The 14057-nt window shown below is 38.2% G+C and overlaps 1 protein-coding gene and 1 long non-coding RNA gene across 2 annotated transcripts; one reads left to right on the top strand and one right to left on the bottom strand.

Annotated features, from left to right (window-relative positions):
- Nucleotides 1-449: 449 nt before the first annotated feature.
- LOC144023948 (uncharacterized) lies at nucleotides 450-3866 on the bottom strand. Its single transcript, XR_013284645.1, has 5 exons — nucleotides 3373-3866; nucleotides 2124-3233; nucleotides 887-937; nucleotides 779-812; nucleotides 450-701 (listed from the first exon to the last, which is right to left on the bottom strand). It is a non-coding gene; the product is annotated as an uncharacterized LOC144023948 (long non-coding RNA).
- Nucleotides 3867-11667: 7801 nt separating this feature from the next.
- On the top strand, nucleotides 11668-13786 carry prok2 (prokineticin 2). Its single transcript, XM_077530359.1, has 3 exons — nucleotides 11668-11878; nucleotides 12953-13078; nucleotides 13260-13786. Exons 1-3 carry the CDS (start codon nucleotides 11807-11809, stop codon nucleotides 13383-13385), a joined length of 324 nt encoding a protein of 107 aa, XP_077386485.1. The 5' UTR covers nucleotides 11668-11806; the 3' UTR covers nucleotides 13386-13786.
- Nucleotides 13787-14057: the final 271 nt, after the last annotated feature.

Here is a 14057-nt window from a genome sequence, read left to right as displayed (position 1 = left end):
TGACTGCCAGCCATTTTCGGAAAATGTAACCCAATAGTGCCAGCTGATTTACAGAATTTTACCGATCTTTCAAGCTCCACAGAAAATGTTGTGTGAGGACTATGGAAACGCGGATACTACCAAATGAAAGATTGAAGTCTCATCTTTCATCTAAAAAAAAAGTTTGTTTCTACCTTATTCGGATCTTCAGTAATCAACAATAGAAAACAGCTTCGTTTCACCCAAATCCTCTATTTTCTTCCAAAATACGGAGAAATCAAGCTTTTTGTGAAACGATGTTATTTCATGCACTCTAGTGAATTTGGCACTTTTTTTTTTTGCATGAGTGATTCTACAAACACATAAACTTCTATAAAACACTACCCCAACAATAAAAACAAATTTTTGATTGCAAAATAACAGTTTATTTACATGCAACAGTAGCAATCCGAACAAACAATTTGGAAAACTCTTTGCAAACTATTTACACGTGCGCAACAGTTTTTGTCAGTCTGCTTCTGCATGGACTGATTTGCGTAGAGGTTGGTATGATGAACGATGCGCTGGAGAAGTTCATCCCTGATGAAGAGCTCCAGGATGTCAGCTGGCAGGTGGGAATTCAGCTCTGCTGCAGCATCCCTTGGTCCTGGTTTTGCAGCAAAGGGGAAGATGGTTGGCTGCCAGCCGAATTCATCAACTTCATGCCAGCCAGACTTTGGGATCTGCAAATATACATTTCAATATCATATATTATTTTAGAGCACTGTGATGCAATGTGTGTGTGTGTGCATGTGTTTACCTTTTTTTCTTGGATGTATTGGTTGATGCACATTCTGTAAATTATAGAAGACGTTTACCATCAAATATTTTATTAGTGCTGTGGAGAATCTTTTTTTTTTCTTTTTACCTTTGTTCTGCTCACTGTGAGAAGGGTCACTTTGGGCCCTATGAGGAGGAGCTGAAAGAAACATATACAATTACAATACTGTCAACTTCCGCTTACCCGCAGGACTTAAATCGGGAAATATGTCCTGATCGACTCTCCAATTAAAGGGTTAGAAATTCCCCTTTTTCCTCACCAGCTCTAAGGCGTCAGCGTGAGGAGACGGGAATTAGATAAGCCGATATATCAAAGTGGATTCACCTAGGTTTGTTCATTGTCTTCTTATCATGAGGCCAATCCGTTTTCATCCACCTATCAATCCTGAGTGAGTAAGCACACACACAGAGCCCAGGAAGGATAATCTGAACACCTCACTTAAATTGGCAGCTCCACTTTTCTAAGTTGTTTGCATTTGTTATTGACCTAGTCATTTAATAATCCTTGTTAGAATCATACGGATTTGTTACATATCAAGCTGGAGTATTTGACTTTATTAATACAGATGGAGACACTCATTAGATGTTATTCGAGTGCACTTACCTTTTCCCAAACGTCCGTTGCTGTTGTCCTCCTCGAAGAGGGAAAAAATAATATTGATGCGGACTTATAAAATGTCCAAAAAAAATACAATAAAATCAAAGACAAATAATAAGGACTTATAAAACGTCCAAATATAAAAATAAAATCAAAAACAAATAATAAGGACTTATCAAACGTCCAAATATAAAAATAAAATCAAAACAAATAATAAGGACTTATCAAACGTCCAAATATAAAAATAAAATCAAAGACAAATAATAAGGACTTATAAAACGTCCAAATATAAAAATAAAATCAAAAACAAATAATAAGGACTTATAAAACGTCCAAAATAAAAATAAAACCAAAACTAAATAAAATAAAGATTAAAACAAAACAATAAAATGATTGATTCAAAAATTATCTTTTAAACAATTTTATTGACAATAATAAGATAACCAATATAAATCATAAAAATCACATTTAATGATAAAACTTTAAATCAATCAAAATAAAATAAAATAAAAACAGAAAATTAAGAATAATATAAACCTTTTACAATAAGCTTTCTAAGATTGATAATTTCTCGGAAAAGCTTAAGACCTGATTGACAATAAGATGTTTTTGGCAAAAATAATTTTAAAGATATGAGAGTGTATTAAATGGCCCCTACCCTAACACGCGATTAGTCATTCATATCTTCCTATTATACATCATTATTGCTAAAAGATTTGTACATTACCAATTATTGAAGATAATTCCATTCACGGCTGGTCCAAGTCCTTCGTAAAAAATCCAAAGTCCCAGGCAGCTATAATCCTTCTTCGAGAATACGCTCTGTCCAGACCACATCGCAGGGTGAAGAAAAAAGGGCCTCGATCGCAGCTGGTGACGGCTTTTTATCCCCTTGGGTCAGACCACTGACTTCTTCCGGTAAATATTCTTCCGCCTCCTCATATCAAAGCGCACTTGTTGGGACTCATTCTCAGTAATTTTCCACAGACGAGCCATGAAGATGAGTCATGAAGTCATACATTCTTTACAAATGTGTCATGGATACACAACGTTGAATGATGAGTCATACATGAAAATATGTCAAGGTCTTCAGCTCTATTCGACAATGATGAACGTTAGAATCAATAAAATCATATGTATATTAATTAAGCAAGCATGAATAACATATATATACATGACATGTTAAATCCCAAATTCTCTCACGGCACTTAACAGGTTAATTCTAATCTCTGTTGCACATCTTGTATATATCTTTGTTAAATCAAACAATACATACAGATAATCTTTTCAATGCAGTTACAGCAATATTATCAGCGATAAAAGACAGTATCACTTATAAATAAAAGAAAAGAAAAGAAAAAGAAAGACAGCAAAACTTCATAGTTGGCTTTCAATGTGCTATAAACATTGATCCATAAATCAGGTTAACAATTGTCGAATATAGATTGTGTTGTGTATTATTACTTAATTCAGGATATCATTTATTTACACTCAATTTGTATCTTATATGGAATGTCCGGGCAATGCTGAGTGGGTGGCTTAGTTGTACAGGTTTGGCGGCATCTGGTGGTTACTTTGAGGAACTACACCCAGAGGCCAAAGAATGATTCAGTCCTACAGACACCAATTGGTCTCTAACTACGAATTGAGTCTAGCCCATTAATTTGTTATCTCATTTTACATGATATGGCGTTTCATCTGACCCACTCAATCCACTCAATTCAACAATACTATCGAAAGACTTTCCTTTTGTTGTTGCGGTGTATTGAAAACGTTTTTTTTTTTTTTACCTTTCTTTGTCGTAGAACCAGCGGTCGGACGTTGCTGTGAGCACGATCTATAAAATATACATTCACGTTTGTATAGGTAATAGATGTTTTAGTGTATATCAGCACATTTACACACGCTGCTAGCAGATCGCCCGAAAAGTTAGGAAAGTAATCTTACTCGCAATCTCTTAGCATGTTAGCGCTTACCTTCAGGTTCTTTGGAAGACTGTCCAAGACTGTCTTGCATCGGACCCATAGTAGTCGTCATCGTCCGTTGAAACGTCATCTGTGCAGACGTGCTCGGTTGTGCACCACTTTTCTCCGGTGTTAGCATCGCTAGCCGGTGGGGCCTTAGGACGTTATTAGCATCGCTAGCCGGTGGGGCCTTAGGACGTGGTCGAAACGGCCGCGTCACCGCTTCAACTATGACTTAATCCCGTCATCACTGTGCTCTTGAGCACTGGTCGATGCTTTTGAGCTTTGAAAATAAGGATCAAGCGTGAGCTGATTGCCATCTGTAGCCTTTTTGACTCCCTTAGCCAAGTTCGCCATTCTCTCCCCCTCAACACTCTAGCTCCGCCTCTCTTCTTCTACTGTTGTCTCCTACCCGATCTTGTCCAAAAGACTCATCACAGCCATCTAGTGGCCAGGAATACTCATTATAGTAACCCGATCGGCTTGATACTTGGAGCACAGCTGCCCAAGGCTTCCCTCCACCCGTTTCCATAAAAAAACATAGTAGACGTCAATTGACGTCTATGGCGGCCTATCCTAGGATTATACTGAACATTTTTAAACGTTTATGGCGGTCAAAGATTTAAGTGCCGCGTAGCTCGTGGCCGGCTGCGGTGCACACATCGCCAATCCTTGCATGCCGTAGATGGCGGGGCGTCGCTCGCTCGTGATTGGTCCGTTCGATGGCGTACTCGGCTTTTTTTCCCCTCTCTCACCGCCCCCCCGCCCAGATAGTTTCCGTGAAGGCAACTGTTTGGCGGCGCAAATCGACTTCCTGCTCGGAGACCACGGCTGTGCATGTGGCTATGTGCCTGGGACGAGAGGCGGAAAACAACAACAACTTAAAAAAACAAAAAAAACGTGTGTTTTGGCGAGTTTACGGCCGACACCGGTGCAAATTGGCAATAATCAATTGCCACGGTGATGAACTTACTCTCCCCCGGCTTTGTTTTGTGATTCTGAATTAAATTGAACTTCCTGAATTTGTCATAAAATGCAGAGGACTCTCCACACTGTGGCGTCCCAGCCAGCGGGACTTGGTGTGAAACTACAGCAGACACCGATGTGTATTGCGCACAAGTTGGAAGGCAAACGCACGAGGGGAGCTCCGCCGTGACTTCTCCGCGTGAGCCTCAAGCAGAAGTATACTAAGGCCTTAACACTTGACTTACGTTAGCCTGGAACAGAGAGCGTCACCTTACGTCATCGTTTCTCCACGATACACGTAGGTCACATATTTTGGTTTCTAAACGGCGTATTTCGCCAAAAAATGTGTCATTTTCAGGCCTGTCGATGTTTACCAACGTGGAACCTTTCAAATGAGCCTCCAGCCAAGGTAGCTTTAGACACAGGCAACTCTTCAACGCTGGTCCGATCTAACATATGAAAATAAAATTAACGCTTCCTGCGGTACCTACAAAATAAAAATACAGACATATACCAGCTGTGAGAACAGCTTTATTGTGACGAGTTGTGACACAACACTGCATGCAGGTGTCCACATATAACATTTTCGCCTGTCAAAAAGCACAGACAGCAGCACACACATTTATTTTCTCAGAATGGATGGAGCGGATGTAAATTTTAAGACTTATTAAGAAGATGCAAAGCGGATCAGCAACACACGCATGTGTGACTATTCAAGCCACCTTTATACAAATTAGGTAGGTAGGTCACTCAAATGCTGTTGTCAATAAAATAAACATTAAAAAAAAAAAAAAAAAGGCAACTGCTGCCAGTATCGAACCCATGACCACAGTTCATGCTTCAGCATTCTATCCGTTCAACCATGTAGAAAGCATGCGAAGTTTTGCTCCAAACTGGCAGTAATCAGGTGATTCATGGAGGGCTTAATGTGTATGTTTTATTTACAGAATTGATGGATGCACTTAGGGTTAGTATTTTATTTTTTTATGTAAAACAATTGAACAATGTCCATTTCAAGTTGTCAGAGTTGGGGGGTGGGGTGGATGAAATAACATTTCCCCACCGTGTCACTGCAATGCGCGTGCCCAAGTACTTACCACGTGATCTAAGTTGACTGGGTGAAAAACAGAGCGAATTGGCGTATTTGTATTTGAAAGTGTCATCTGATGCTGAAAGGCATCAACGCTGATTGGGGACACATGCGTTTAATAATTTCTGTATAACGCATTTCCTCATATGAAAGTCAGTAGGTATACTTCTATATCCCTTAGCATAATTGCCACAGATACATTTTACAATGTATAGTCGGAGGTGGGATTTGAAACTGCGTCCTCCTGGTTACTGTACAACGCACTCTCCCAACTGCGCCACTGAGCAGTATCAGAGAGCCGGTAATGATGGTTGTATGTATGGAAGTGGGCGTGGAAAGTGGGAAAAATTCAGTGTCATTCCCATTGAAAATGAATGAGGAAAATGTGATCTTTAACATTAAATTGTGCGAGTACTGTAAGTAATTGGGAGTCAGACGATATATACACAGGAAGGCGTGAATTTTTTTCAGCAAGTTGAAATTTGAACGGTGTAAATCTGAAGTATTATGTGGGAATAAGGTTAGAAACAACGCTTTCAGCATTCCCACAATAATAATAGTTAAAACGTCTAATTATGTTCCAAAAAAATCTCATTACATTTAAGACTTATCACCTAAAAAGTAACTTGTTTTTCGACAATTTGCATCTATTATAATGCTAATGATAATAATAATTTAATTAGAAATAAAACAAATATTCGTGGTAAAATGTAGCATTTTTGCACTGGAATAAAACAAAGGATTCGTTCTAGTTCTAGTCGTTCTAGAATGTTTTCCATTCACAATCTGTCCATTTTTCCCGACGTTGTTCCTCAGACGTACAAATTCAAAGGGCCCTTCCCGTGCTCACTTACTCGTGTAAAGTCGGAAAAGCCCGACTTCCCACTTTCCTTGAATGCAGCATTAGTTCCCTGTTTTCTTTCTGTCTTCATTGGTTCATTGTCCTTTTCATGTTGGGTTAGTTCCTTTCAACGCTATTTTGGACTTTTCTGAAATAAGCCGAGTTTTTATTATTATTATTATTATTATTATTATTATTATTATTATTATTTTTTTATTTTTATTTTTTTATTATTTATTTATTTATTTAATGTAATTGTCTTTTGAGGGCACTTTTGGTAATGAACAAATTTGGACTGCCGAACCATTTTACTTCAGAGGTTTCACTTTGTGAAGTACAAAGTACAGGTACAGGTCAGAAAATTGGAATATCAAGGAAAAGTCCATTTATTCCAAAATTTGTTTCAAAAAGTGAAACTTGCATACATTAGTTCACCACACACAAAGTGAAGTGTTTTATCCCCATATGATAAATTTTTACAATTAAGACAGAAATCTAATCTAATGTTTCTCAAACACCGGCCGGCGAACTAACCCAGACGCCCAGCGCGCCGCCGACCCGGCCTGTGCCCCAAGCCCAACGCTGCAGAACAAGGCCCGGCAGGCCCCCACGGCACCCCACCGGCCCACAGCCCCCGCTCCCCCTACGACCCTCCCACACCCCACCCACAACATTACATTCATTGTAGGCATTACTTTCACTCATCTAAATCTGCCACCAAATGAATTGCCACCGCAGTCAATTTGTTTACTTGTGGCTTACTTGAGTGTAGTCATTTACATGTGACCTGAGAGGGAAAAAAGAATAAATAAATACTATTGCTTTCAGAAAAATAGTGTAGCCTAGATTCAAATTGGGTTGCCATTTACATCCGATACACGAAGGACAAAGACAAAGGAAAGAAAGTGACGCTCAATTTAGTTGTCAGTTTCTTATTGTTTCCGTTTGTTCTATTTTTGCCATTTGTCAGTGTAGTTTTAAGTAAAGTAATAAGAGTAATATAAGTAATAAGTAGTGCTGTCAAATGATTAAAATTTTTAATCTGATTAATCACACTTTTTAATTTTGATTAATCACGATTAATCAGCTAAATTACTTGCGTATTCGCGTAATATAAAATACAAAATACCGTAATATTTTGACATTAACGCATTTTATTATCTGAATGTCATTTGCAAACATTGATTAAATGCATGTACGCAATTGCATGCATGCGTGTATTGCTCAAAACGTAACAGCATCATATCAATTGGGTGCAATTCAGCAATTATTAATTAATTAAATGCAAATTACTTTTGTTTTATCTAAAGTCCCGTCGGGGTGTTTTTTAAAGCGAAATGTACCACCGAGCAAATCAACTGGAGTCACCCCGCTCATCTTGGAACAACAGGCGTAGGAAATGCCGTGCATTGACCTAATCACTGACCTGCGCAGCCTTCAATGTAACCATCCGCGGTTACGTTCAAGGCTCAAGTGCGGTCGAAAAAAAATAGTGCGATTAATATGCGTTAATACGTGATTAATGCGACATTTTTCTGTGATTAATTAATCTATTAGTGCTTTAACTTCGACAGCCCTAGTAATAAGTAATAAGATACTGGGATAATGGCAACTGACAACTGTGATATTTACTCAAAGCTTTTGACCTTCTGTTTGGACTTAGTCATGTTTTTTTTTTTCTCCTTCTCCTCTTCTGGGATAGGCTACCACTCACCACTGACCCTGAACAGGATGAGGTGTAGAAAATTGATAGATAGATTTACTACCACCTATTGTCAGTATTGCATGAAAGAAATTTGTTAGATTTTATCAGAGCAACCTACCACCCTAACCTTGGACTTTCCAAAGCTGGAGCAATTCATTGCATCTTTTGAAAGAAGATAGGCCCGAATTTCTACAGTGTTGGGCCAGACAAAAGAAACGACCTGCCCTTGACTTACAAGCACACAACTTCCAATGTATATGAATATGAGCGCTACACAAACCAAAAAGAGGATGAAAGCACAACAAAGTGACATCATTTTGATATTCCTAGTTAGCTCATTAGTGTATATTAATTTGTATTATGAATGTATACATGATGGCAAGGGGGTTTTGTTGCGATTAAAATTTTTGAATCGCTGTCAAGTGCGTCACAAAACAATTATATTGAAGGTTTGCATTACAACATTGTGGCATTCTTGATTTAGTTTCTCTGCATTGTTGACATAGTGGTCAGTTGCTGTCCAAACTACTGGTCAAAGCAATCGGTCCTTGTGCAGTATGATGAAATCATGCCAGTTGGATTGTCACATAGGAGTGAGGTATGAATACGAGAGTGCTGCTCGAGAAATCCTTTGTAAAAGAACACGAGAAAAGAGACAAAGCAATGCATTAGCTGTGACCTTGTGCACTGTTTGTGATGGAAGACTTTGTGACTTGTTGGCACTTCAGTATGATCGAAGTCAAACATCAGCGAATCCTGATTTCTGTATCGATGAAAGCCACAATGTGCTTGTTTAGGATTTGGTATAGTGTCCGTACGTCTCTCTGCGCCATACTGGGCGTTTCGGCATACCGAGGGTGTTTCCTTTGACATGCACAACTGACAATTTGGTGGCTGAAATAGACTATGCGTTATGTGAGCTGGAACAATATCTAAGTATTAGCGCAGGTAGTGTAGTGTGATTTTGGTGAATTTGATCGAGGTGAAGGCAAATAGACTCTGAGCGTGTATGATGGATGTCATATTTCATTTATTAACATGACAACAGCGTGCATCAAACCCTTTGAATCATTGCATAAATCATCCATTGAACGCATTATTATTATTATTATTATTATTATCATCATTATCTTTATTATATATTCTTAAAATCATCCCACTAGCCGCGACACAGCTACGAAGGGTAGGGTGTCACACATGTTGATGTACGATCCGGGTGGAAGGCGGTCTCTAATTGATCTCCAAGATTTGTAATCTTGCCCTGCGATTGGCTGGCAACCAGTCCAGGGTGTCCCCTGCCTACTGCCCAGAGCTAGCTGAGATAGGCGCCAGCACCCCCGCGACCCTTGTGAGGAATAAGCGGTCAAAAAAATGTATGGATGGATGGATGGATTTGTAATCTCTAAAGCAAACTTTCATTTGCCTGTGGAGGTCTGCTTGTAGTTCCATATAAATGGACTTTGTGTGCCTCGACTTGCCACAGGACTTTAGAAAATCTATCAGCACGTCTATCACACAGCATTTAAATTGAATAAGAACAGTCACTTCGATTAGCGTTGAAACAAGGCGGCTGTGCTCAAACTAACATGAATTCAACTAGCAAGGATTCTTTTAAATGTTTGCCCATAAACCGTTGACACTGTACATCCAAATACTACTGTGTGTATTGAGACGGGGGGATCCAATCACATTTCGCCAGAATGTTGTTTGGTGAAAAATAACAGCTTCCGGGGCAAAACGTTTCTCACTTAGCATTGAACTTTCAACACACTCAATAGGTCAGAAAGGTTCTTCTGTGTTGTTTGCTGTGCAGCTGCTCTCAAGGCCGTCATCCGTTTCAACGTCCAATGCTATTTCTTCAATTTGCAGGATCCTGATATCTAAAAACGTGACAATAAGAGGTCACTTGCAATTCAAAGAAATCCCTCAAATCCTTGTTTTAAGAAAGAAAGAAAGAAAGAAAGAAAGAAAGAAAGAAAGAAAGAAAGAAAGAAAGTCTACACTGAACTTATAAAATGAACTAGCAAACGTATAAATTAGATTTTTCTTTTCGTTGCCCTATTAAAATTTTTAATCTCAATGAGTTTCTTACCTGGGTAAAAAAATAAAGGAGTGAATGGACTCCTGGATTACTTACTTTGTGTCCATTATTCTTGTTATTTTTAGATTTTACATTGTAGATTAAAAAAAAAAAAAAAAAAAGCAAAATTTTTTCTCACTTAAGATGTGAGCATGACTGTTTCATGTTTTTCTCCCAGTGGTGTAATGGTCCCTGAAGAAGTGCATAGGTGTACTCTCAATTTTCACCAAAAAGGACCTGTTTTAGAAATGGTGACATGACAGAAAAGAAAAATCCATCTGTACTAGTTTACGATAACAAAAGATCATGCCTTGATTAGGAGCCGTTTGTAATTTTTTGGTAACACAAAAAGCCTGAATGAATTTAAAATGTATTTAAAATGGAGACAAACATAAATAAGATGTTATAAAACAATATTTAGTGAACAATTAACAAAAATAATAGGGGGAAAAAGGTGGTTAGGCCTCAATATTGTTTTCGACCGAATTTTAAACTATTTGTGTCAATTTTTGTACTTTAACTTACTTTAAAATCAACTACCACCCTGGCAACATCAAATAAACCGCATTATGTAGGTTAGTTAGTGTTAACAAACTTGGCTTACATAATTTAGACCTTAATATAACATTCAAGTTCATCGACATTAAATCTCTGTGCGCTTGTTACAGTTTCATCTTGGGGGTAGAAGTGTGTATATGGAATGCTGACTGAAAAGAAGTACCCGCGTATACCCTGAACTACACTGCTGCTATTTTGCCACTTGCTGTTGGCTGAAAACGACATTAAATTAAGGCTTAGCTTGCTAAAGCCACATGAGCAAACCCAGAAAACAGGTGAGCCTTGATTGGTCTTTATGTGAGGCCCTACGTACTGTGATGTTATTTTCAGTCGACAGCAAGTGGCAGTACAAGGAAAAATGGCCGCCCCCTGAGATGGATAAAAACAGGTAGATTTTACTGCTTACTTTCATTGATATTCCACAAACGCAACATTAATCAGAATGATGTGTTTAGACTAGTAGGGGTGCATAGAGCATTTTCCTGAAATGATTTTTTTTTTTTTAATTATGTTTTACTTGACTTCCCCTTTAAATCTAGCTCTTACAATTATTATGCAAACTAAAAAAGTGATGTTTCACTGCATTCGAAGCTGTGTATCTCATCCGGATGTAAATGCCTGGAAATGAATGATGAGCTGTTGATAGTTTTATTTATTTGTTCATTCCTCTTTTGTCAAACCCAAATATTAAAGAATCAGCATCATGGTTTCAGTGCTTTTAAAGGGACGTTTTGCTGCTCTAAAACAGCAGTGTGAGAGCAACAATAGGGCCGATATACACACAAAAATAGTACTGTATCTTACATTCATGTTTATAATTGAAAATGACGGTACCTCATTGTAAATGTAGTTGAAGTGGATGCGATAGGATGAAATGAAAGCTTCAGCCTTGGATTGTGAAAAGGCAACTGAGGGAGGGAAAAAATCGGGCGTATCTACAGGTAGAGTTGATGTTAGAGAATGCGTGCTTGCACTTCCTCTAAGAGGGTAAAAGACATGAGTGTTGTCATTGATGTCATGTTTTTTTCTTTTTCTTTTGAATAGCTATGATGATGTGAGTGAGTCACAAGGATTCTGAATGGCGGGCTGGGTTTATAAGCATTCACCGGGTCACTTTTCTCGAGTCGGGCACGTATGATGCGTGGCAAAGTCTGACTCCCTTGTCAGCTTTAGTTGTTAACTGCAGCACTGAGACACCTCTTCATCATGAAGTCCTTCTTTCTGCTGCTCTTCTTCCTACTGCTGGTGTCCCACGGGTCTTCAGCCGTCATCACAGGGGTAAGTCGAAAAAGACAATTAGTGCTTGTTCTGCTTAATATATGACAAGCATTCATATTTGTGCAAAGAGATTTCACATAATCTTAAGGGTACTCTTATTAGTAGAAGACAATATGAGAGGAAATTTAAGGATTTAAATGTATCACCAGTTGAATTATTTTTAGAATACATGTTGTGTTTGGGTCTAATAAAGCAACAAATATATTTATTAGGAATAAATCATTTATAAATAAATACATTTTGCAAAATATGTTTTTGGTCCTCAATTTTCTTTAGTGTTGTGCTTGAGGTAAACGCTGGCATTGTTTAAACCAGTGTTTTGTTTTGTTTTTTGTTTGTTTTTTCCAAAGATGTACCCCCTGTGAAATATTTTTCAGCCAAGAAAAAAAACAAACAGCGCAAAGCATTTTTGGTTAAAAAAAAAGAAAAGAAAAAAAGACTTAAAACCAAGTGCTGTGTCTGGAGTGTGGCGTCACTGTCTGATTTATTGTGGGAATGCTGAAAGCACCCACATATGTTATTTGGATTTTTATTCTCCTCACTTTTTTGCCATAAAACAACTCCCACATAATATTTCTTATTTACACCGTTCAAATTTCAACTTGCTTCAAAAATTCACGCCTTCCGGGGTATATGTCAATTCCACATTACTTACGGTACTTACACAATTTGACGTTAAATATCAAATTTTCCTCATTCATTTTCACTGGGACTGACATTGAACGTTTTCTAAGTCCCACTTTCCACGCCCACTTCCATACAAACAACTGATCATCATTACCAGCTCTGTGATACGGATCAGTTCTTTATATTCATTTATCGTTCAAATTCAATGAAAACTTTGTACAGTAATGTTCAACAGTAATGTTCACATAATTTATCTTTCAATTTACTTCATAATCATTCAGCTTAGCATTCAGCTATTGGCATTCAGCTTTCAGCATTCCCACGCAATTTCTCCAGAAATTGCACTTTGTCTAGTCATTTGTACAAGAGTTATCAGAAAACTTTTTGTAATTTTGGGAGCACATTTCTCTATCTGTGTGTTTGTGTTTGTTTGTGTTGTGTGTGCAGGCATGCAAGAAGGACTCCCAGTGTGGAGGAGGAATGTGCTGTACAGTGAGTTTGTGGATTCGCAGCCTGCGTATGTGCACGCCGATGGGAGCGGAAGGAGATGACTGTCACCCCATGAGCCACAATGTGAGAACATCTCAAGATAACTTCCTGTACCCAAGCATGAAATACCGTTATATGAACTTTTTGGCAGTGCCAAGATTGAGGTTGTGAGTACTAACATGCCATTGACTGTATTGTCCTTATAGAAAGCCCTCACATACCATCCACATCTTAAATAAAACAAATTGTATGTTCTTTTGTCCAGGTTCCTTTCAGTGGGAAAAGACTTCATCACACATGCCCTTGTCTACCCAACCTGTCGTGCATCACAATGGAGGAAGGACGATCAAAATGTCTGTCATCATATCTGAGAGACCAAGACTACATCTGAAGAACAATTTGATGCTGCTGCCACTGTAAATATTTGCCTGTTAATGTAGTCATTCAGACTATTTTTTAATAGTGAGGTACATTTGATATGGCACCACGGTGGTACAGTGGTGACTATGTCTGCCTCATACTGCTGGAAATCATGGTTCAAATTTGTGCTCCGGCCTTCCTGTATGGAGTTTGCACTGAATGTTCACCCTGTGCTTGCTTGAAAACTCAAAATTGTCTAATGGAAAGGTGTGAATGCGAATGCTTGCTTGTCTAAAGGTGCCTTGTTGTGACTGACTGGTGACCAGTCCATTGTATAGAAAAAAAAATGGTCTCAGTTGCCTTACTACAGTGCTAAATTAAAATTTGTTGTGAAAAAAAGTTGTCATATGGAAAACTTTATCAAACAGAACTTTATAGTGAAATACCCTCCTGAGCGAATCAACATATTCTGTAATTTTGAATAAATTCTGAAGCTAACATTTAATGTACTTAAGTACTGTATCAAAGGTTATTTCCACACATTAAATTTAACATATTTTAAAAGGTGACTTTTGAGTACATTGAGTTTTTCATTTAATTTCTCTGTATTTAGTTGACTTAAGTATGTTGTTAAAGATCTGCCTGTTGGCTAATGATTGAAGTTAGCTAACATGCGGTAGCCTGGCCATAACATGAATCATGT

Source organism: Festucalex cinctus, chromosome 8, assembly GCF_051991245.1.
Source record: "Festucalex cinctus isolate MCC-2025b chromosome 8, RoL_Fcin_1.0, whole genome shotgun sequence".
NCBI classification, from domain to species: Eukaryota; Metazoa; Chordata; class Actinopteri; order Syngnathiformes; family Syngnathidae; genus Festucalex; species Festucalex cinctus.
The sequence above is the reverse complement of the archived record's forward strand: the minus strand, read 5'-3'. Positions and strand labels throughout refer to the sequence as shown.